Below are 23,864 nucleotides of genomic sequence, written 5' to 3'. Positions count from 1 at the left end.
CAGATGACAAAATCATGTCCAAAATCTAAGTGTGCGCCAGTATAAAAACACATTAATAAGTATTAAAAGCAGTTAAAAAGCAGTAAAAAAGTTAGTCGTGTATAATTACCTCAGATAATTTAGTCAAAATCGTATTAACTTGATAAACTTTATCATTCAACTCATATTAAGTTCCATTTATAATACAGCCAGCCATTACTTTTAAATAACACTCATAGAATGAGAGCTTCTTAGTATGTTTACTTGTAATCAAATTAAGTACATGATATGCTGATTAATTAATCAAATAGATGAACGTATCCTGATGTCACACAACAAACACCAGTACTTGTGGTTTCTTTAAAGCTGCTTTTGTTTAGAAAGTGAAATGTATTGACACTAGCCCCATGTTGCAGCAATCAGCTCTAGATTAAGTGCCTCGTTCAAGGGCTTAAAGGGATAGTTCACTTTGAAATTCATTTTTGGTATGTTTTAGCTTACCTCAAGGGCATCCAAGATGTAGGTGTCTTTTTTTCCGCGGTAGTTTCAATTTTGATATTTTTAGGTCAAACCGTTCTTGTCTGTCAGTCAGATAATGCAGGTCTATGGTCACGGTCTCAAAACACAAGCACAGAGTCCAAATTAAAACAATTCCCCGTCGTCCAAATTAAACAATTCCCCATCGGAAGTACACATTGATGGCCTGAGACACGAAACGAGCGGTTTGTGTGAGAAAACGAACAGTATTTATATAGTTTTTTAGCTCTTATACGCAGCCACGTCCAAGTGATCTGAGGGCGCTCGCGCATCCTGGTGTGTGACGTGTACGCAGACTGGTGCATAGATATATATACACTAGATGTCGCTTTGTCTACGGCAGTTCATTGGAACGAATGTCTTTAAGGCGACATCTAGTGTATATATCTATGCACCAGTCTGCGTACACGTCAGATCAGATCACTCGGACATGTCTGCGTATAAGAGGTAAAAACGATATAAATACTGTTCGTTTTCTCACACAAACCGCTCGTTTCGTGTCTCAGGCCATCAATGTGTACTTACGATGGGGAATTGTTTAATTTGGACGACGGGGAATTGTTTTAATTTGGACTCTGTGCTTGTGTTTTGAGACCGTGACCATAGACCTGCATTATATGACTGACAGACAAGAACGGTTTGACCTAAAAATATCAAAATTGAAACTACCGCGGAAAAAAAGACACCTACATCTTGGATGCCCTTGAGGTAAGCTAAAACATACCAAAAATGAATTTCAAAGTGAACTATCCCTTTAACCCAATAGTAGGCCAGTATCCCAGAGATCCAAGTATCCTGGATTTGGATTCGAACCAAGATCATTCTGGTTAACCACCTTGAAGCCCTGACACATTGTGGCAATATTGTGCAGACTACAGAATGTGACCAATTGACCTTCCCACTGTCCCCACAGTTTATTCACTTAGTTTCAACTGTTTTTCTCACAGATGTACAGTCGGCTGAGTAACTGTCAAAGAGAGACTGCTGGGAAATATCAGTCCCAGATGGAGACCAAATCAGACTGCATTTCATGCTCTTTCTGAATCAGCAGAGAGAATGCAACGAGACACAGTCTAGAGAACAGAATGCTGGGTTTTCCCAGCAGTCTTTGTGAAACTGTGTCAAAAGAAAGTTTGAGGTTACATGAAAGTACTTTTAGAGAAATTAAAAAACAGAAGACAAAATATACAAGAACAACTTAGGAATAGTTTAATTGTAACCATATTTACCATCACATTACAATATAAACAGTGCCAGTAAAGTAATAAGGGAGGGAGGGAAGGAAGGAAGGAAGGAAGGAAGGAAGGAAGGAAGGAAGGAAGGAAGGAAGGAAGGAAGGAAGGAAGGAAGGAAGGAAGGAAGGAAGGAAGGAAGGAAGGAAGGAAGGAAGGAAGGAAGGAAGGAAGGAAGGAAGGAAGGAAGGAAGGAAGGAAGGAAGGAAGGAAGGAAGGAAGGAAGGAAGGAAGGAAGGAAGGAAGGAAGGAAGGAAGGAAGGAAGGAAGGAAGGAAGGAAGGAAGGAAAATCGATCGAATGGCATTAAAAAAAGAAATTATTTTTGCATAAAGAAAATGAATGTATGTTTTAGAGAAATGAAAAAAAAGATGACAAAATATACAAGAACAACATAGGAATAGTTTAAGTGTAACCATTTTCACCAGATATCACGTTACAATGTATACTTTTTCACTTAAAATAATATTTTAATATATTTTGATATTTATATATATTCTTCATTTTTATAATATAATATAAAAATGCCTTTTGGTAAAAATAGCATCATTGTCTTCATGAAAAATTTAAATTTCATGAGACTCAGTCAATCAGTTCAAATGTCTTTCATTAATGTAGAACTTCACAGAAAGCTAGACCTCCAGTCTAACATCACCATTCTCTACACTCAGTGGAAAACCTGACTGATATTATTATTTTTGGAATAACGGTGTGCCAAGGTTGCCGTTTACACACATTTGAGACCTTGGTATTACTGGGCCTGTCCCAAATGCCACCCTAAGCCCTTGCGGCTGTCCTTTAAGTTCACACTTTGGTGATGCCGCATAGACTGTCGGGTAATAATTCACTGTGAAGTGCACTGAGGTTGCATAGCAGCCACAAGGGAACGCTCATGAGACCTCACCCTTCTGAAACCTAAAAATGGAAAATGGGTCATCTCATGGAATTTACAGACACGCACCAGTCAATGCATGTCCTCAAGTACACTCACTTAATAGGGCCCTATGATTTTCAGAATTTACAGTGTAATGTGGAATGTCACAGGATATGGCAACATTAGGATGAATAAATCAAAACTAGGGCTGCACTATCAGGCAAATTGTGATATGCACTACTCTGTGAATATTAAATGGCAAAAAGACTGCTTTTTAAATAAGAAGTCTGCATGTCTCAGGTGGGTCTACTATACCTACTCAACCATGTTAGACGCTCATGATACTGTAGAGATTCTCAAAAACACTATCGATATTTATATATTTATTTATATCAAGATTCATGTCAGTTGCTTTGTGTTCGGTTTAAACTCGACCGCTAGATGGCAGTGCTATCTCAGAACGTAAACTGTGACGCGGCGAAGCGCAAGAGTGCATCGCTTGCATTAGCATTAGCAAACCAAACTCACAAGACTAGAATTATATAGAATATAGAATTATACCAGCTCCCGCCACGGTGTTCAGAGCTGAAGTGTAGACCCATTTTGCTTCACACTTTAAAGAAACCACTAAGGAGATTGGCAAGAGTCATGTTGTTTGAAAAATAAGCCATGCTAAAATACAATACTCGGAAAACACATTGAATCTAAGAGCTCACTTAAAGGGATACTCCACTTTTTGGGGAAATAGGCTAATTTTACAACTCCCCAACAGTTGAGTCTTACCGTTTTCGAATCCATTCAGCTGAACTCCGGGTCTGGCGGTACCACTTTTAGCATAGCTTAGCATAGATCATTGAATCGGACAGGACCATTAGCATCTCTCTCAAAAAAAACTGACCAAAGAGTTTCGATATTTTTCCTATTTAAAACTAGACTCTTTGGTAGTTACATCGTGTACTAAGACCGACGGAAAATGAAAAGTTGCGATTTTCTAGGCTTTTAGTACACGATGTAACTACAGAAGAGTCAAGTTTAAAATAGGAAAAATATCGAAACTCTTTGGTCATTTTTTTTGAGAGAGATGCTAATGGTTTCGAAAACGGTAAAACTCAACTGTTTAACTCTGGGGGAGTTGTAAAATGAGCCTATTTCCCAAAAAAGTGGAGTATCCCTTTAATAACATCCCAATGCCATCCACGCTGCTGAGCATTTAGATAGAATATGTAAATGTATGCTGCACGCTTTCCTCAAAACCAACAAAAAGGACAGCGGTGAGAAAACAATTAAGAAAGCATCTGATATATTGATATGTTTGCACAAGCCATGCAATTCAGCATTCCAGTCACGTCACGTATATAGCGCTTTATATAGCGCTTTATATAATAGATTGCTTTAAAGCAAGCAACTTTACAGTATTAAATATAAAGTGGACTATGAATGTTGTGTAATATAAAACTGTGAACCTTTGAAGCAGGATCCAAGAATTTATAATAGCAAAGAATTCTGCAAGCACTTTATTTTTTGTGCAATCTAAGCAAAAATACTAGTGATATAAATGCAAATGCAGATCCCACTGTTTTGATTAAATATTTTTTTGCTTGGGTTTTATGCATATGGTGGTGGGTTCTTTATGACAGTTTTTTATTTTTGTAAGATCTTCCTAAAAAAAACAAGAAATATCGCAATCTGTCGCCTTTCTTACAGAATTGCAATGTATCGTATCATAACTCCTGTATTGTGATATATATCGTATCGCCAGATTCTACTTCCTCATCCATTCATGGTATTTATGGTATTCATTTAGCAGTTGTTAGCTACTCCTGTCTATCTTATGTTAATAGCATTCGCTTTATTACACTTGTCTTGAGTTGATGATACAGTTTGAGGCTCTACAAATTTAACAATATCTCACAAATCCTACAGATTGGTCAGAAGACAAACTCCTTCCTATTAACATAATATTTAATATTTACAATTTATAATTTTTTTTGTCAAGGTGTGTTCTTGGCTGGTGGCCCATAATTTGGGAAGGAATCATCTGACACTTTCACTCACCTTAAAGGAACACTCCACCGTTTTTTGAAATAGGGCTTATTCACCTTCTTTCCCACATTTAGATAGGTGGGCAAATGCATTTTTGTCTCAGTGCATGCATTGTTTTAGTTTGACAGGGTTGGCGCTAGCTTAGCTTAGCATAATGAATGGAATCCTTTGTTGCCAGCTAGCATGTCCTGAATAAAAGTGATATAAAAAAGTAAAAAACCCACCTAATTACTTCTTGTGGCCCGCGTATTCACAACAAGTACAAATAGCGATGCAGATTAACACTAGGCGATTTCCTATGCAGATTTTGACTTGGGACTATATTAGGGGGAAGCGCAGGCGAAGCACTGCTACGTGGGCGCAGAGATATCACGCCCAAGTAGCAGTGCTTCGCCTGTGCTTCCCCCTAATATAGTCCTTAATATATGTCAATATCTGCCTAGGAAATCGCCTAGTGTTAATCTGCATCGCTATTTGTGCTTGTTGTGAATACGCAGGCAACAAGAAGTAATTAGGTAGGTTTTTATTTTATTTTTATATCACTTTTATTCAGGACATGCTAGCTGGCAACAAAGGATTCCATTCATTATGCTAAGCTAAGCTCACGCCGACCCTGTCAAACTAAAACAATGCATGCACTGAGACAAAAATGCATTTGCCCACCTATCTAAATGTGGGAAAGAAGGTGAATAAGCCCTATTTCAAAAAACGGTGGAGTGTTCCTTTAACATCCCCCGTGGTGAAAAACAAGCTTGTAATGTTGTTTATATGCTTCAAGACAAACCATGTACAAATTCATAAGTCAACAACATTGCTGAAAATGTTCTCCTTAAAACTGCAGTGAACAGTTTGACCGTCTCAAAATCACGGGTGTTTCTGACGTCACAAACTACCTTATAACCAATCAGGTCAATGTGTGATCATCAGCGAGTGGATCTCTGAGCTGGTGTGAGTGAGTGGAGGTGGGACTAATTTGCATATTCATAGAACCAGGTTTACTAAATGAGGCAAGGGTATAGAGCTACATTCAAGCTAATTTAAGGCATGAAGAATTTTTTTCAAGGATAAAACATTTAAATATGTCATTTTGGTGATCAAAGATGAGTTTTAAGGAATAAAAGTATTGAATACAGGGGGACTACAGAAGCTATTCAAACCGATTTTTCTCTCAAAAATGTAAGATTTTAACAAAAAAACAAACAGCCGTGAAAATAAAAAGAAATATTGCAAAATCAAAAGACATAAAAGAAGGCTTTTGTTCTACTTTGTGCACCAACGGTTCATAATCTAAAAAAAATATATTTAAGAAGTTCCACACCACAACTTTTCTGAAGCTCCGAAAGCAAGTGATCAGGGCAACACATATCAATCCCAGTTTGAAGTTTACCAAGTCTTTTTAGTCATCTGAATTCCTGACACTTCATTCCCTCTGGTGATGCACAGCGTGATTCAGAGCTGCCCGCAAGACCTTGTTGATTTTGACACTTGCATTCATAAGAAACACTCCTGTTGCTCAGGGGCCTCTTGACGCTGGGTTTGATCAAGAGCCGAGCAGCTATTGCGCTGGCACCCGCCTATATACAATTATATATGGGGAGGAGAGGGGATTTCAGGGGCCAGACAGGTGTGTGAGGCTCGCCCGGGGCTCCCCGGAGTCAGCGCTGCTGCTGGAATGGGCTGTGACACACAGATGTGTGTTCAGCAAGATCCAGTCGCCTCATAAACATGCACCGAAAAAACACTTATTCTACAAAAAAACACCATACTACTGAGTGAAGGGAAATTTGAGGTTCTAAGGGCAAGAAACATGTGAAATCTGTATACAAACATCAAAGTGTCTGAGAAAGAAATGTATACGAAGAAAGGAAAGCATGATAAACACACACTGATCATGAATGATTGAAAAAAAGCAATTTCTGAGCATTTTTGAATGCATCATAATATTAGAGTATATAATATTATTCAAAATCTATAATATATTATTCAAAATGCATGTACTATTCAGAATTAAAACTAAAACCATATAAAAAAAATAGTTTCAATTTCGATTTGATTCAATTCTATTCAATGGCCCTGTCCCAAATGGCACACTTGGTAACACTTTATTTTACAGTGTCCTTGTTGCATATGTTACATGTACTTACTGTAGTAATAACAGTAAATTATGCATAATTACATGCAATTAACCCTCAACCAAATCCTAATCCTACCCTAACCCTATAGTAAGTACATGTAGTTAATTAATACTACTCAGTACTTAAATATCTAATTACACTGTAATAATGACACCTTAAAATAAAGTGTAACCTCACACTTCATATGCACTTTCGGTCTTGTGGACCTATAATGGCTGCCACATGCGCGTGTCCATTAAGTCCATGAGACCATAGGGTGTCCCATTTGTCATTTTAGGCCCCCTTTGCGGTCGATATGTGCCCTCGATGCACACTTTTGTCTAGCCCACACTGCAGCAGACTTACCCGACAGTCAAAGCGCCATTACGTTACAAAAGTGCAGACTCGTAGGAAAACCGCGAGTGCTGAGGGTGCCATTCGGGACAGGGCCAATATCGATTATTTGGGGCACTTACATTTAAATTACACATTTCTATAATAACTTCATAATACATTTTTAAATGACAATATATGCTTCTACTTGTTTTTATTTATTGATCTCAACATTATACACACTCTACGTGCACTTAGACTTGAAAAAGCCCCACCCACAGGTCGACTTTGAAAATGATAAAGAAAACTGTGAAATAAAAGAGGACATAAAATGAAAACTAAACTTTACATTTTAATTTGAATTGTCACTATTATTGTGTGAGGATTAATAAAAAAGCTTTGTAAAAACTGTATTTTTCTTTTCTTTTTAATATTGGCAGTCTTGCCTAGAGATTGTAGTGAAAATGAAACGTCGAATCACCAATTACATTTTATTTTTCAATTTGACAGGGGTGATGCATTTTCACATTGAAAATTTTAATTAAAAAAGCCATAAATTCAAAGTTTACCATTTTTATTTATTTTCTCAGAATGTTGCAGTGCTTATTTATAAATGATTTTTCCGTGCACGTGCATTTCTTTTAAAATTCATATGCCCTCGTGATCTTTAATCAAAAAACGTAAACCTCACCTCTCCTTCGAAACGACGTCTGTTCTCTGCATGATGCGTCTGAGCGGAGGGTGAGATTAAATAGCCTATCCTTCACAACTGACTGCAAACTAGAATTCAGATCTGCCTCCATTTAGTTAGCAACGCCCAACTTCCTACGATTCACTCAATTCCCGGAGGATGAAATCAAATCCCGCCCAACATTTTTCTCTTTCCAGAAGCTGTTTCGGATATACGTCACAATAAAGGCGGCCGCACACCGGACGCGCAGCTCAGCGCCGCGCCGCGCCACGTCTAGGACAACTGTCACCTGAAAATCCGATAACATCAGCAATTTTCTGATTTCTGTAAATAAATATAAAACTAAATGTATATTGCAGCACAGGGTGAGGTCCGTATATACATTAACTACGATTTGAGACACATACATGTAAATTTAATATAAAACTAAGTAAATGGCGCTCTGTGGCGCGGCAGGATTTTGAACACGGTCCTGAGCCACCGCGGACAGACGCCGAAAGGCGCCGCCGGTGTGTGTACTCTCATAGAGAATAGTGTGTTCGAATTTAAAAGACGTGGCGCTGCGCGTCCGGTGTGCGACCGCCTTAAGACTATCACAACTTCTGTTTCATGACAACTTTAAAGTAAAGCTAAAACTGAAATAAAAATAAACAAATAGAAATATAAAAATACTAAAAATAACATAAAAAATTAAAAAATAAACTTAAAACTAGGCTAAATGAAATAAATAATTGTGAAATAACAGTTTATGACAATTTTCTTTTTATAAATGCATTATATTTGTATAAAAAATTAATAAAAAAATATATATAAACAAGCTCCGCTCTTTTTCTCATTCAATTTTCAGTTTCACTCGGAAATACATCACAATAGTAGTAAAAAAAAACAAAAAGTAAAATCGGTGTAAAAAGTGCATCACAACAGAAACCCATAAAATGTGTAAATTGTATGTTCTTTCTGGACAAAACCTTGTTTAGTTGTTATACACCTTCAATGCTTACAAGTTTGCATCATCTCATTATGCTAGCAGGGGAAATTTGCTAAACTAAATATTTATGAGAGATCAGGTGAAAAACAGCTTCTGCAGGCTGTTTACCCATGCTGATTACTGATATTCAGGGCAACGTGTAAATGATTAGCCTTTGCTAGCCTTCTGTTCACCCTATTAGAGTGTTTGTTTATCAGAGCACGACCCTTTGCAATCCGTCTGAGCTCAATAAGAGGGTTTCACCACCAAAAACCAATAAAACAAAGTTCATCTCACTTCCAAATAACTTCACTTCCACCTAATGTTGATTCAGTTACTACAAGAAAATGTATTGCTTACATTAGTCAGGAGATCTAGTGGACCTTCATCACTGCTGTAGCATAACAAACTCAGTGCACAATATATGGAGCTGTGGTGCATATGACAGTGATGCAAGGTCGAATCTGGCTTGCAACATTTTAAAACACTATTTCATTTAAATAAATTAAAAACAGCCGTAGATGTTTCTCCTAAACATAAAAAAAAATTAATTCGTTTTTATGTACAATCATATAAATTAAGACAAATTAGTTTTGAAATAATTCAATGAGCAATTATTGGAAACATTAATATCAATTGTCAAATGTGAGTACTGTTTGATACGCTCTTGATATCTCCTCTGAAATGCAAGAGGAGACATGAGATTACTGGAGTCTAGATTAATGGTGAAATATCTAAGTATAGAATTCACATAAAGGAACAAATATGCTTTGGTAAATCATAATTATGGCATAAAAAAAATCTAAATTGACAAAAAGTCAATTATTTAAAAGTCAAATGTCTTTCCATAATTATTAACTTAGTCAATTTCAACTTTTTATGTCATAAGTAAGACTTTTTATCTCATAATTTTTACTTTTTATATACATTTTGAATTTGTACGTTTCAACTTTGTCAAAACTGACTCTTAAAATTTCAATGTATCTCATAATATTGACATTTTCTCATAATTTCGACTTTTCAATTTTGACTTTTTGTCTCATAGTTTAAACTTTTCATCTCATAATTTCGACCTTTTGTCATAATTATCACTTTTTATGTCACAATTATGATTTACCAAAGCATTTTTTTTTTCTTACGTGATGGAAATGGCTTTCAATAAAGAAGTAAAAGACTTATGCAAAATTCTCAAATAGCTCTCTATAATTATCACTGCAATCTAGGAGAAACAATTGAGATATTTAAGAGTTCTCATTTGCAATTGCCCATTCCTATGGGTTCTCTCTCATCCAGAGCAAATGAAAGTAGCACAGAAATATGATATGTTATTAACCTTCATTTCAAAAGAGTTTTACGGAACACGCCAAGAAGAGTATAGTCTCCATAATAATCTTAGTTTCTTACATCCCATGTGGTTTTTCTGAGTCAATCCGTGACACACATTTCACACAACATTATTCCACTTTCGAAACCAGTTCCGCAGAGAGGGGTAAAATTAGAAACCATGTACTATGTTTTCAGATACCTCGATGGCTACCCCTCAAGACTTCGGTGTTAATTAAAACGATAATGAAGAACTCCATTTCACTTGTCAGTGGTCTCTGTGGCACTAATGAATGGAGAATGTTGAGTCATAAATATGCAGACTGTGCCATGCACACTTAATGTGTGCAACAATGCATGTAGCATGCCCCCCGAACAAGGATGAGACTTTTACTGATGGTTTTATGATGTTTAATCCTTTATAAACTTTACTCCGTTCACCATATCACCAACGTAAGAGCTGAAATGTATACAAATGATATAACTGATCAGCTAACATTGTTCACATTCATATGGTCTTACATTTGTGCAAAAACGAACATATTTACAGACAAATTGCTCAACTGATTTACATTAACACACCTTTTGCCTCTTCGGAGGGGCTGCAAGCATGAAAATCAATGTTTATCAGGTCTCCGTGTCGAAGTGCCGTAGCTGCTATTTGGAATGACAAGCTGCTATATGCTATAAACTGCGCTAGCTAGAGAGCGTGCGTTCAAAAAGAAAACAAAAGCGCGCAGCTCAAAACCGGAAGTCAGCCACCTCAACACAATTTCAAAATAAAATACCTTTTTTTTTTTTGTCACCTCTTCTGTAACAAACTTATGGTTATTTACACTCCCACCAAATTATGAGAGTTTGTTATATCAGGATAACAACAACGAAGAATTTTCAACATGAAATAACCATTTCTCTTAAATCAACTTATGAGCATTCTAATATCAGAATTAGCTTTTGCACAGGACGCTCTACACTAGAAAGCTTATTACTGCGTTGACCTTTGTTATTCAGTCTCTTATCTCCAAAGGAGATTTTCACTCTTCTCACGAGACCGTCCTTTCCGGTAACAGTCTCCAGGACTCTGGCAAGTCTCCATTCACCTCTGGGTGACAGTTCATCAATGTCCAACACAACATCACCTACTCTTAGATTTCTTTTTGGGGAGTGCCAGCGCTGCCTAGCAATAATGTTGTGCAGATACTCACGCCTCCACCGGCACCAGAACTGCTCAGTCAAGAACTGAACACGACGCCATCTCTTTGCTCCATAGAGGTCCTCCTTTGGGAAGGCACCAGGTGGAGGTAGTATTGTGCTGGATTTCATGTGGAGCAGGTGGTTGGGGGTAAGTGGTTCCAAGCTGTCAGGGTTGTTAAGGTTGTCTACAGTCAGTGGGCGACTATTGACTATGGCCATCGCTTCATAGAATAAAGTCCTTAATGAAGCATCATTAAGTCTGCCATGCGCAAGGGACAGAGTAGTATTCAATACACTCCTGACAGTTCTTATCTGACGCTCCCACACTCCACCTGCGTGACTGGAGTGTGGTGCATTCATCACAAAGTCGCACTGTTTTTGGGACAGATAAGTACTCAGTCTTTGGGTGTCCAGTTCACTTAGGGCAGCCTTAAACTCATTCTTTGCACCAACAAAGTTTGTTCCCTGATCACATTGGATTTGGCGAATTGCACCTCTGATAGCAATGAAACACCTTAATGCATTAATGAAAGTGTCAGTGGATAAGTCCTCTAATAGCTCAATGTGAATGGCGCGAGAGCAAAAGCAAGTGAATAAAAGTCCATACCGTTTATGTTGTTTTCGGCCTTCTGTGGTTACAAAAGGGCCAAAACAGTCCATGCCGCAATATGTAAAGGGAGGAGAGGGCTCTACGCGCTCTGCAGGTAGATCGCTCATTCTCTGACCTTCCGGAGCTTTGCGGAGTCTGCGACAGATGACACACTGGCGGACGAAAGAAGCAACGGTTCTGCTCATCCCTGGGATCCAGTAGCCACTGGATCTGATTTCGTTAATGGTGAATCCTTTTCCTTGGTGTTTTACTTTGTCATGACAGTGAGCTATTATGAGTTTGGTCACATGATGTTCCTTTGGAATCACAATAGGGTGTTTGAAAGAGTCCTTGATAGATGAAAGTCTCCCTCCGACCTTGATGAGACCGTCCGTGTCCCTGAAAATGTCTAAGTGGAACAGTTTGTTGTGATGTGGAAGCTGGTTGCCTTTGGTTAACAGTTTTATCTCTTTTCCATATGTTTGTTTTTGTACATCCTGAATGATGACATGCACTGCACTTTCTTGTTCACTCACTGTAGCCGGTGCATTTGATTTGACTTTCTTGGCCCTTCTTATGAGACGTGCTACAGCTTTGACTGCTTTGGACCATGACGAGAACTTGGACAAACTTTCTGCAATGCTAAATGTCACTGTAACTTTGGTTAACATTGTCTGTGTTCTTCTGACTTCTGGATCTCCAAGGGACGGTTCCAGCTCTACACTTTGTGTTGTGGGCAGGTCCCTCTCCCAGAGAAAGGAGGGGCCGGTGAACCAGTTGGATGAGAGAAGCTCAGTGACCGATTTACCCCTAGACGCACTATCGGCTGGGTTCTCTTCCGATGGCACATAAAACCATTGCTGAGGGTTTGTACTTTGGCGAATCTTTTGGACTCTATTCGCTACAAAGGTATGGAAACGACGCGCCTCATTGTTTACGTAGCCCAAAACTACCTTCGAATCAGTCCAGAAATACTCTTTGACTTGAGCGTAGCAGAGTTCATCTCGCAACATGTTACTAACTGAGACTGAAACTACAGCTGCAGTTAACTCAAGTCGGGGAATTGTAGTCAACTTGGTAGGAGAAACACGGGCTTTGGCTATTACCAGCGAACAGTGAATCTCCTCTTTAACGTTTTTGGCTCTTAAATAGGTGCATTGTCCATAACCACTCGTGCTCGCATCCGAAAAGTGGTGCAACTCTATTTCTTTAAGCTCACCAAAACTAGCAGGAAAGTAACAACGAGTTATGTTTACCTTGTCTAAGTTGGCAAAGTCACGTTGCCAGCTCTCCCACCTTGGCCTCAGTGCTTCTGGCAGAGAGTCATCCCAGTTGATACCTTGATGACACATTTCCTGCAGGATCCTTTTTCCGTGAAGCACATATGGCGCCAGGAAGCCAAGGGGGTCGTAGATGGATGCAACAGTAGATAAGATGCCCCTACGTGTTGCTGGTTGGTCTTTTAAAGTGTTGTCAAATCTGAAGCAGTCCCTTTCAACGTTCCATTGGATGCCTAAGGCCCTTTCTTGTGGCATGTCTTTGAATGTTAAGTCCTTTGTTTTTGTCTCTACTGCACATTCAGACGGAGGGATGCTTTGTAGAACAGCAGGGCTATTTGAGATAAATTTGTGTAGACGGAGCCCTCCTTGCTTGCATATCTCTGTGGCCTCTTGTGCGAGCTGTATTGCCTTTTCAACTGTGTCTGTGCTTGTGACTCCGTCGTCCACATAAAAGTCCCTTTCCATGAACTCAGATCCTACAGGATGTGTGTGACAGTGTTCTTTAGCTAAATACTTTAGACCGTAATTTGCACACCCTGGAGATGATGTCGCACCGAAAAGATGTACCTTCATTCTGTATACCCGTGGCTGTGTCTCTGTGTTGCCGTTTTTCCACCACAGAAAACTCAGGTAACCTCTGTCGCACCGCTGGACGTGAAACTGGTGGAACATCTTCTCTATATCGCACATTAGAGCAATATGATGTCGTCTGAACCGTAGGAGGATGCCTGTAAGATTGTTAATCAGGTCTGGCCCTTGGAGAAGATGATCGTTTAGACTTGTACCATTGTGTTTGGCGGAACAATCGAATACAACACGAAGTTTAGTGGGCTTTTTGGGGTGATAAATCCCGTGATGGGGAAGGTACCATTGTTCACCTTGTTTCCCTTCATTGTGTACTTCTTCGACGTCACCCCTTTCAATAATGTCTTTCATGTAGGTTATATAGTCTCTTTTGTACTTTTCATCTTTGTTGAACTTTCGCTTTAAGTGTTCGAGTCTGATTTCAGCAAGCTTTCGGTTGTTGGGTAAGTGTGGCCTTTGTCTGAATGGTAGTGGCATCTCACAGTGTCCTTGTTCGTTTTTCCTTATTCCCTCCTTGAGCTTGTCCAAAAAGATGAGATCCTCTTGTGAGACTGTTTTGTCGCTTGCCTTTGTGTCCTTAAAATCTAACTCTAGCACGTTAATCACGTCCATGGGAGTTACAGGGGGTAATTCCTTTATTGTGATTCTATGACACAAACTTGACTGAGTTTCATTGAGCGCTGGTGTGGAGCCTCCAACGATACTCCACCCTAGGTCAGTGCGGATGGCATATGGCTCCTCACCTTCTCCTAATAGAACTTGTCTTGGAGCTAAAGTTCTGGGACAGTTAAATCCGATAAGAAGTCCAACATCACAACTCAGAAGAGGTGGTATCTTATCAACAATTTCGGTCAGGTGGGGCCATTGTTTTGCTGTGTCACTAGTGGGAATGTTGTCATAGTTAACTGGAATAAAGTCTTTGGTGTATGAGAGGGGTAGGTCGATACAAATGTCTGAGTCATAACCTCTCACACGCAGACCAGATACTCTGTTACTCTTGACAATAGAGTGAACACCCAGCATGGTAGTTAATTTTAACTTTACAGGGTGAGTGTCCGCGCGTAGCTGGTTGCTTAATTCTTCACAGACAAATGTGCTGTCACTTTGTGTGTCTAATAGTGCATAAACTAACTGCTCTTTAGACGGGCTCTGAACTGTAGACACCCAAACAGGAACAATCATGGATGTGCTACTTGACTCACCCACCTTAGTAACGTTGAGAGCTGTGACTGTCGCGGTTTCATTTGGAGTGCTTGGAGCGGTGTTGCCAGAGCTGCGAGATCTTTCATATGCCTTGTGATTGTCATTGTGCAGACAAGTGGGATGCCTTCCTTTGCAAATGTCACAAGTGTGGCGATGGCAACAATCTTTGGCGTTATGGCCCACCTTTAAGCATCCATAGCACAGTTTATTGTCCTTAACATATGTGCGCTTCTCTTCTAAGGGCTGATCTGAAAAGTTAGGGCACTTTGACAACTGGTGTTTTTCATCTTTGCAAAACATGCAGGGTACCTTTAATTTTGTGTTGCTTGTCCTTGCCTTGTTGTTTTGTACCGTGGTTTGCGTTGTGAAGACTTGTGAGGATCTGTTTGGTTTAAAGTCCTTTGTGGTCCTTTTTTCGTAGGATGAGCTGCATGAGTGAAGAGCATATGAAGAAGTGACCGGGTTGCATGCGATCTCTGCTTCGACTGCCACAAATTGTGCAAAGTCTTTGAAAGAGGGAAAATCCTTGCCATCCATAAGTGTAACTGTGACCTGTCGATTCCAACGGGCTGCCAGCCAGTCAGGAACTTTCTGCAACATCTTTTGATTTTCCTCACAGTCACTTAGTATTTCTAGACCTTTTACATATGGTGTGGCTTGGAGACATGCATTTAGAAAGTCTGAAAATGTCCTTAATCCTTCCGCATCCTTTGAGCTTATTTTAGGCCATTTTGACAGCTTGTCTCTGAAAGCTCTCTGGACAACAAAGGGTGGTCCATAACGTTGGTCAAGCTTTCGCCATGCATCCTTGTATGCCTCTTCATCACTGCGATAGAATATGCCCTCAAGACATTTTTGTGCTGGGCCTGTGACATACCTTTTGAGCAAGTGAAGCTTATCAGCAGGTGAGATGCTTTTGCAGTCCACAAGTGAAGAGAATGAAGCCTTCCATTCAATGTAGTTAATTGGATCTCCGCTGAACACTGTGGGCATTGGCACCGGGATTCTGTTTATGGTTATACTGTTTTGAATTGCTTGGGCCAACTGGGAAATGTCCGTGGGAGGTGCTTGAGTGACAATTTGAGGGTTTGGATTGTTCACCGTGGGATTTAACATATGGATAGACATGTTTTGTGGCATTAATGGTGGTAAGCCACTAGAGAGAGCTGGTGCTTCATTAACAGATTGGTGGTCAACAGAGAAAGGCATATTATTTGGTTGAATTTGCGGATTGTCCATATCCATGTTCATTTCTCTGTCGTAGATCTCAAGTTTTGCGCGAGCAGCTTGCATTTCCCTTTCTGCCTTTAAACGCTCAAGTTCAGATTCTATATCTTTCATTTTTTCCTTTTGTTTAATTTCCTCCTGCACAATTTTATATTCTGCTTCCTTTGCAGCCAACTCCGCAGCTGCATCAATCCTTTTGGCTGCGATGCTTGAAGTGTCTGACTGCTTACCGACACTAGACTGAGAGGCGGTACCGTAGATGGAGCGGGCGTACTGGTGTGACAGTAGCTGATGAAGGCGTTGTCTTTCTCTATCTGCTTCAAAATCACCATCTATTGCTGTTATACGTTCATTAAGTATTTTCATAATGTCTCTAGTTACTGCTTCACAAGAGTCCATTTTGCGTCTTGTGTCAGAAGATGGCATAGTACGTTCCCTTATTTCATTGTACACCTTCATCATGTTGTTCAGACCCTTTTCAATGTCATCGGCCATTTCACACAACTCGTGCTCTGATAAGTCAGTCTTTAGGCTTTCTCTGGATGTTCTGATTAGCCCTTTCCATTGTTCATAGAGACTTAGCAGTTTTTTGTCCTTTTTAATCAGTTCGTCCTTTTGGTAGACTAGCATTTTCTCCGTTAACACACTAGGCCGCTCTGAACGCCTGGGTAATGATAACTCGGTCGCAGCCTCCATTTTATGTAGTTCAGCTAATTGTTTTTCTTTGCGTTCAATATCGTCCTTTAATTCCTGCCTTGACCTGCTCTCTGTATCTCCTTGATGTAATAAAGCTCTCGTTTCATTGATTTCAGTTTGTAGCTTACGTGTTTGCTCTTCAATGTCGTCCATTTTCCGTGTTGTCGTAACGTTAGCTCGCTGCCTGTGCTGTTGCCGTTGTCCTTTGAATTCACGGGCCGCTCGACGTAACGTTAGCACTCTGAGGTGAAGCTCTTACTGTAGCATGCCCCCCGAACAAGGATGAGACTTTTACTGATGGTTTTATGATGTTTAATCCTTTATAAACTTTACTCCGTTCACCATATCACCAACGTAAGAGCTGAAATGTATACAAATGATATAACTGATCAGCTAACATTGTTCACATTCATATGGTCTTACATTTGTGCAAAAACGAACATATTTACAGACAAATTGCTCAACTGATTTACATTAACACACCTTTTGCCTCTTCGGAGGGGCTGCAAGCATGAAAATCAATGTTTATCAGGTCTCCGTGTCGAAGTGCCGTAGCTGCTATTTGGAATGACAAGCTGCTATATGCTATAAACTGCGCTAGCTAGAGAGCGTGCGTTCAAAAAGAAAACAAAAGCGCGCAGCTCAAAACCGGAAGTCAGCCACCTCAACACAATTTCAAAATAAAATACCTTTTTTTTTTTTTGTCACCTCTTCTGTAACAAACTTATGGTTATTTACAATGCAATTAGGTATTGTTATCATAATAATAAAAATGTAAAGACGGTGCCATAGGACCCTGTATATACCATGCATTAAAGTGACGAGTGGTGAGCATACGGTTGCTGACAGTGGCACTCTCTGGATTGCTATTAAGTGTCATCTAATTGGTACAGAGCACTCAAAGTCTCCCGGCATAAGCAATCAGAATCTGGAGTACCAATTGTGCATCAATATAACACTGTTAAACTGTAACTATAATTATGAGTGACATTTTAATTAGAAATTCAAGGTGGTCATCTCAAGTCATCCATCACTTTCCTGTAGGTCTTTACGTATTAATACGTGCGGCTAATAATATTTATCTTTCCATTCATTTTAAAGGGGTGGTTGATTATGATTTCACTTTTCTAACTTTAGTTAGTGTGTAATGTTGCTGTTTGAGCATAAACAACATCTGCAAAGTTACAACGCTCAAAGTTCAAAGAAAAGGGAGATATTTGCTTTTAAAGTAATTGCTTTTCAAGGACTACAACAAACGGCTGGGACTCCATGACATTCCTCCGGTGTTAGTGACATCACCAACCCTAGAATTTACATAAACCCCGCCCCCGAAACACGATTTATAGATTATCAAGACAGAATATGCTAATCAATGACTAGAAGATAACTACACATCAGCTACATAAATTCATCAACTAACCATTCAGAAATGTCCTGTTGCTTCTACATGTTGTCACTTCTTCTTGAGTCTCTCCATCATTGTCTGAATCTGGATTGAACATAAAACGCTAAAAGTTTTTGAAATTTTCAGTGCATGTCCGTGTGAGCTCAAGCTCTATAAGCTCCGCCCCCTGTGCCGGGAGCAGCAGCTCATTTGCATTTAAAGGAACAGACACAAAACGGTGCGTTTTTGCTCACCCTCAAAAAGTGACAACTTTAACATGCTATACAAAAATATCTGTGGGGTATCTGAGCTAAAACTTCACATACACACTCTGGGGGCATCAAAGACTTATTTTACATCTTGTGAAAAGGGCATTATACCATCCCTTTAAGCATCCTTGTATGGCTATAAATGGAATAGCAGCTTAATGCATACTAAGTAAGTAGTTCTGAATACTGCTGATGCAAAAAAAAAAAAAAGGTACGCAAGACCGTACAATTTATGCAGTTATAAAGAACGTCGTAGTATGTTACATTGTTGTGTTGTCACATGATCTCATTACAGTGCCAATGTTGGGAGAATCCAACTGGAACATTAACCCTTGCCATGTAACAGAGGCCAATAATAAATGCCATCAGATGCCATTTAAATTCTTTCCACCAACTGCATGCACAGGATTGCGGGATGGGATATCATATCATATCGTATCATATATCGTATCATATATGTGGGATACATCTACAGTATGCTGCCTGAAAGCATCTTAAAAGACAGGATGATAACATAAATATTCGATTTTAAAATGACATGTATGCCAGAAAATCTGCATGCCTAACAGCAGTGGTGGACAGTAACTATAATAATTCGTTAAATACAGCGCTTTTCTCTGCACTTTACATATGGAAGGGGGGGAAGCTCTTCAACCACCACCAATGTGCAGCATCAACCTGGATGATGCGACGGCAGCCATATTGTGCCATAGTGTGCCCACCACACACCAGCTTACTGGTGGAGAGGAGACTGAGTGATGAAGCCAATCAGTATTTATGGGGATTATTTAGAAGGCCATGATGATGGACAGAGGCCAGTGGGCAAATTTGGTCAGGATGCTGCCCGGTTACACACTTAGGCCTAGTCTTTTTCGAGGGACATTCTGGAATTTTTAATGACCACAGAGAGTCAGGACCTCAGTTTAACTACTCATCTGAAGGACTGTGCCTTTTGACAGTACGTGTATAATATAAAACTAGGTAGATTTTAAATAAAAATAAAAAAACATAACATTAAAAGAACGCATATTAAAGTGCATCTTCCCTGCTGCCATAGCGGTTTCAAATGATATAAAACTAGCATGTTTGCAACTTTGCATAGAGCTGTCTTTATGTGACGTCTCCTTGCATATGTTCTCTGCCACTGCGGATTAAAATGTTTTTTCTTACCAGCGATGGAAGATGAACTGGTATCGCCGGTGCCGCCTGGTCCTTCAGTTAATGTTACATCGGTTGTGTCGCCTTCCTCCTCAGTGTCGACTGTTTCGGAAATGATGGCTAATAGGCTTCATACTTTAACTTTATGTAGGCTATGTTGCGTATCTCTCACTGCGTGTTTTATTTTTTATTAAAGGTGTCTAGTAACACCTAGAAGGCGCATTTGTGTGGATCACATGATTGTTCTTTTTTCAACAGACAACATTGGTTCAGCGCAGTGACAGCATCATTGTTTAAAAAACGTTTCTTTTTTTTTAAAACTACATTTTATAGTTACACATATCTATTTTTAGTCGATGCGAGTGAAATGCTCGTACTGTTGAGCCCTGATTTAATCTTTTTACTTCAAAAAACAAAAACTTTTACTCCACAAATCTAAAAACATGAATGTGTCCAAAAGTCCCTCATTAACAAATAGACACACAAAAAAAAACTTTGATATTCAACACAATACAAGATCACTATTCACCAGAAGAAACTAAATTAGATCAATTAAAGGCCGGGTAGGTGATTTGTTCCAGAAACCATTTTTGTTATGCTGGTTGAAAGTCTCTTCACATCCTGATAGCAATCACTAAGTTAAGTGGTCTAATTCATATGTATAGGCCTATATAGGCTATCGTCTGTGGAAGGTGTGGGACCCTAAAACGTTCATCCAATCACTACCCTCATTCCGAGGGCAACAACACAACACTGCCTGACAACGTAAGTATTTTCATACCTCCGCTCCGCACACCCTGCTCACGCAGACATCACACATCTTCAGCGAGTTTCATGCTATGCAGAGTTAGACAGACGTCAGTCACAAAGCGCCACAACCGAAACAGCAGCCACCTGGTCTTAAAGGGATACTCCACTTTTTTTGGAAATAGGCTCATTTTACAACTCCCCCAGAGTTAAACAGTTGAGTTTTACCGTTTTCGAATCCATTCAGCCGATCTCCGGGTCTGGGGGTCCCACTTTTAGCATAGCTTAGCATAATGAATTGAACCGGACAAGACCATTAGCATCTCTTTTAAAAAAAATTAACAAAGAGTTTCGATATTTTTCCTATTTAAAACTTGACTCTTCTGTAGTTGCATCGTGTACTAAGACCGACGGAAAATGAAAAATTGCGATTTTCTAGGCTGATATGGCTAGGAACTATACTCTCATTCCTGCGTAATAATAAAGAAACTTTGCTTCAGTACCATGAGTCCAGCAGGCGTAATGATATGACGCAGCACCTGATAATAGTCCCCAGCTCAGTAGCCTATTATCAGGCGGCATGCACTGCGTCATATCATTACGCCTGCTTCACCCATGGTACGGCAGCAAAGTTTCTTCATTACTACGCAGGAATGAGAGTATAGTTCCTAGCCATATCAGCCTAGAAAATCGCAACTTTTCATTTTCCGTCGGTCTTAGTACACGATGCAACTACAGAAGAGTCAAGTTTTAAATAGGAAAAATATCGAAACTCTTTGTTAATTTTTTTTAAAAGAGATGCTAATGGTCTTGTCCGGTTCAATTCATTATGCTAAGCTATGCTAAAAGTGAGACCCCCAGACCCGGAGATCGGCTGAATGGATTCGAAAACGGTAAAACTCAACTGTTTAACTCTGGGGGAGTTGTAAAATTAGCCTATTTCCAAAAAAAGTGGAGTATCCCTTTAAAGGAACACTCCACCGTTTTTTCATATTAAACTATGTTATTCCCTTAACTAAGACGAGTTGATACATACCTCTCTCGTCTCAGTGCGTGCACTCAATCGCTCTGGCGCACGGCGACACTTTGATAGCACTTAGCTTAGCCCAGTTCGTTCATTAGGGACCAAACAGAGATCCAAACACCTCCACGTTTTCCCAATTTAAATACAGTTACACGACCAAATATGGTGACACAAAATAAAATGTGGCGCTTTTCTAAGCGGGTAAAAAGGATAACTATAATGTATGGCGGAATAGCACTCAAGTGCCGAAGTCGAAGTGCTCCCAAGTGCTATTCCTCCATACATTATAGTTATCCTTTTTACCCGCTTAGAAAAGCGCCACGTTTTATTTTGTGTCACCATACTTGGCCGTGTAACTACTCGTGTAACTGTATTTAAATAGAGAAAACTTGGAGGTGTTTGGTCGCTTCTAACTTCATCTCTGTTTGGTCCCTAATGAATGAACATCAAAGTGTCGCCGCGCGCCAGAGCGATTGAGTGCACGCACTGAGACGAGAGAGGTATGTATCAACTCGTCTTAGTTAAGGGAATAACATAGTTTAATATGAAAAAACGGTGGAGTGTTCCTAAAGTGACACCAGCCTAATAAACCAGCCCGTTCTCATCCTAGGGCGTCATATATTGACGCTTTTGACATTTCGTCTACATCGAACGCACATGGCACCCTTTAGCGTCAATATGAGACGCAGATAGAAATGGGCCAGAAGGCGCCTCCTAGCGGTCTAACCCTATCCCTACACTAGACCTAAACCTACCCATAACCGAACAAAGCTCTGTGCGTCTCATATTGACGCTAAAGGGTGCCATGTGCGTTCGATGTAGACGAAATGTCAAAAGCGTCAGTATTATGACGCCCAAGGATGAGAATGCGTTGAATAAACCCACTGCTCTCTCTGTCTTTCAATGTTAATCAAACAAAAGAAAAGGAAAGAATCATTCCATGATCTTCACTGAATAACATTAGTAACTTTAATAAGAATCAATGTATGTTTAATTCATACAGGTTTTTTTTTTTTTTTTTTTTTATTAGTTTATTCAATGTCTCTATAGTAGGCTTTTTATTAGTAGCAGGCTAAAGTGTTAATTTCATCCTTTTTCTTTTTGTTGTATTTATCATTTTTTATTATTATTAATGAAAGTTTCAACTCACTGTTGTTGGTTGACAGTGAAACTGCGCTGATGTATTTATCCCTTTTTTTTTTTTTTTTTTTGGTATTATTGAAAGTTTCAACTCACTGTTGTTGGTTGACAGTGAAACTGCTCTGACAGAACAGATTAAGGGGTTGAGGGTCATTTCTGAGTTTTTATGAGAGGGTGTCCATCTTACCCCAACCTAACCCTGAGTGTCTGCATAATCTATAATTTTCCTTATTGACTAGTGCTGGCTACTTGAAAATTCATAATCATTCAGAATGATGTCGGACTAAGCTGTAACCGATTTAATAATTATTAATATTGCCATTGTTGTTGTTGCTGTACACTAGTGGATGTGTGGCGTACGAGCGTGAGAACAGTGTCAATTGTCAGCCCTGACTATGACGCACTTTTAAATCACTAATAAATTACTGTCCTATACTGCCTTAAAGCATATTTGTGCTGGTCCTGGAGTTGAAACGTGTTCATTGCAAAGAAGTGGACTGTCATACCTTCCATATAGTAACCATCAGATGTCTATGTTTACATATTCATTAGGGCACTCACAGCACTGACACATCCAGACAGCGAGCATACAGCAGCTGTTTCTTAATGGACACTACACTGATTTAATATAACAACTCATAAGTACCGGGTGTGAAGGGCTTGACAGACAGACATGCGAGTCATTGTGCATTTGGGGACGGGAAAAGGACCATTACCCAGCGACAAGATGCAAATAACTCTTAAAAGAGCGTTTTACCTCCTCTGGAAGTCCTTTTCAAAGGGTTTGAGGTAAGGGTCCATTTGCAGAAGAGACTTCAAGTGAAGAATTGTAACATTATCCTCTGAATCTGCCATGTTCGCGCCAGACCAGAGCAATCGAGCAGCGAGTCCTTCCTTTATTTAAAGTGAAAGCGCGAGATTGCCGCGTTCACTATGGAGCAATAAGCAATGGTTTGTGTTGCACTGTCATTTGAGACACAGGTCATGTTTTTATGCCCTGCCCATATAAAAACGAGAGGATGTGGCTTCCTGCGCTCACTTTTCATGTTTGTTCTTAAATGACAGCGTGGTGCTTTAAGGGAACCGCGGAAGCGTTCAGGCAGTGGAGGATTTTGGGGGAGGCGGGTAGTCTTTGAACTCTTGCCCTTGACAAAGTTCAACCCTCTTGCTTTATGACATGGACGGACCTTCTTCCGTCCACATCACTGTTATTGTAAATGTAAATGCATTATAGATATAAGAATGAAAAAAAAAGGTCAGTGTGCATGAATATCCT

At 39.6% G+C, this 23,864-nt stretch overlaps 1 protein-coding gene across 1 annotated transcript in view; it reads right to left on the bottom strand.

Moving 5' to 3' along the window:
• Positions 1 to 23,657, bottom strand: part of gbe1b (glucan (1,4-alpha-), branching enzyme 1b) — a 146,274-nt gene extending 122,617 nt beyond the window's left edge. Inside the window, exon 1 of the mRNA XM_082181172.1 lies at positions 23,346 to 23,657. Coding sequence (XP_082037298.1) covers positions 23,346 to 23,443 — 98 coding nt within the window. The 5' untranslated portion in view covers positions 23,444 to 23,657. The remainder of the gene's footprint in view (positions 1 to 23,345) is intronic.
• Between the last annotated feature and the right edge of the window lie 207 nt (positions 23,658 to 23,864).

The sequence above is a fragment of the Leuciscus leuciscus genome (genome assembly GCF_965113295.1).
Source record: "Leuciscus leuciscus genome assembly, chromosome: 9".
NCBI lineage: Eukaryota > Metazoa > Chordata > Actinopteri > Cypriniformes > Leuciscidae > Leuciscus > Leuciscus leuciscus.
This window is presented reverse-complemented; position numbering and strand designations above follow the sequence as displayed.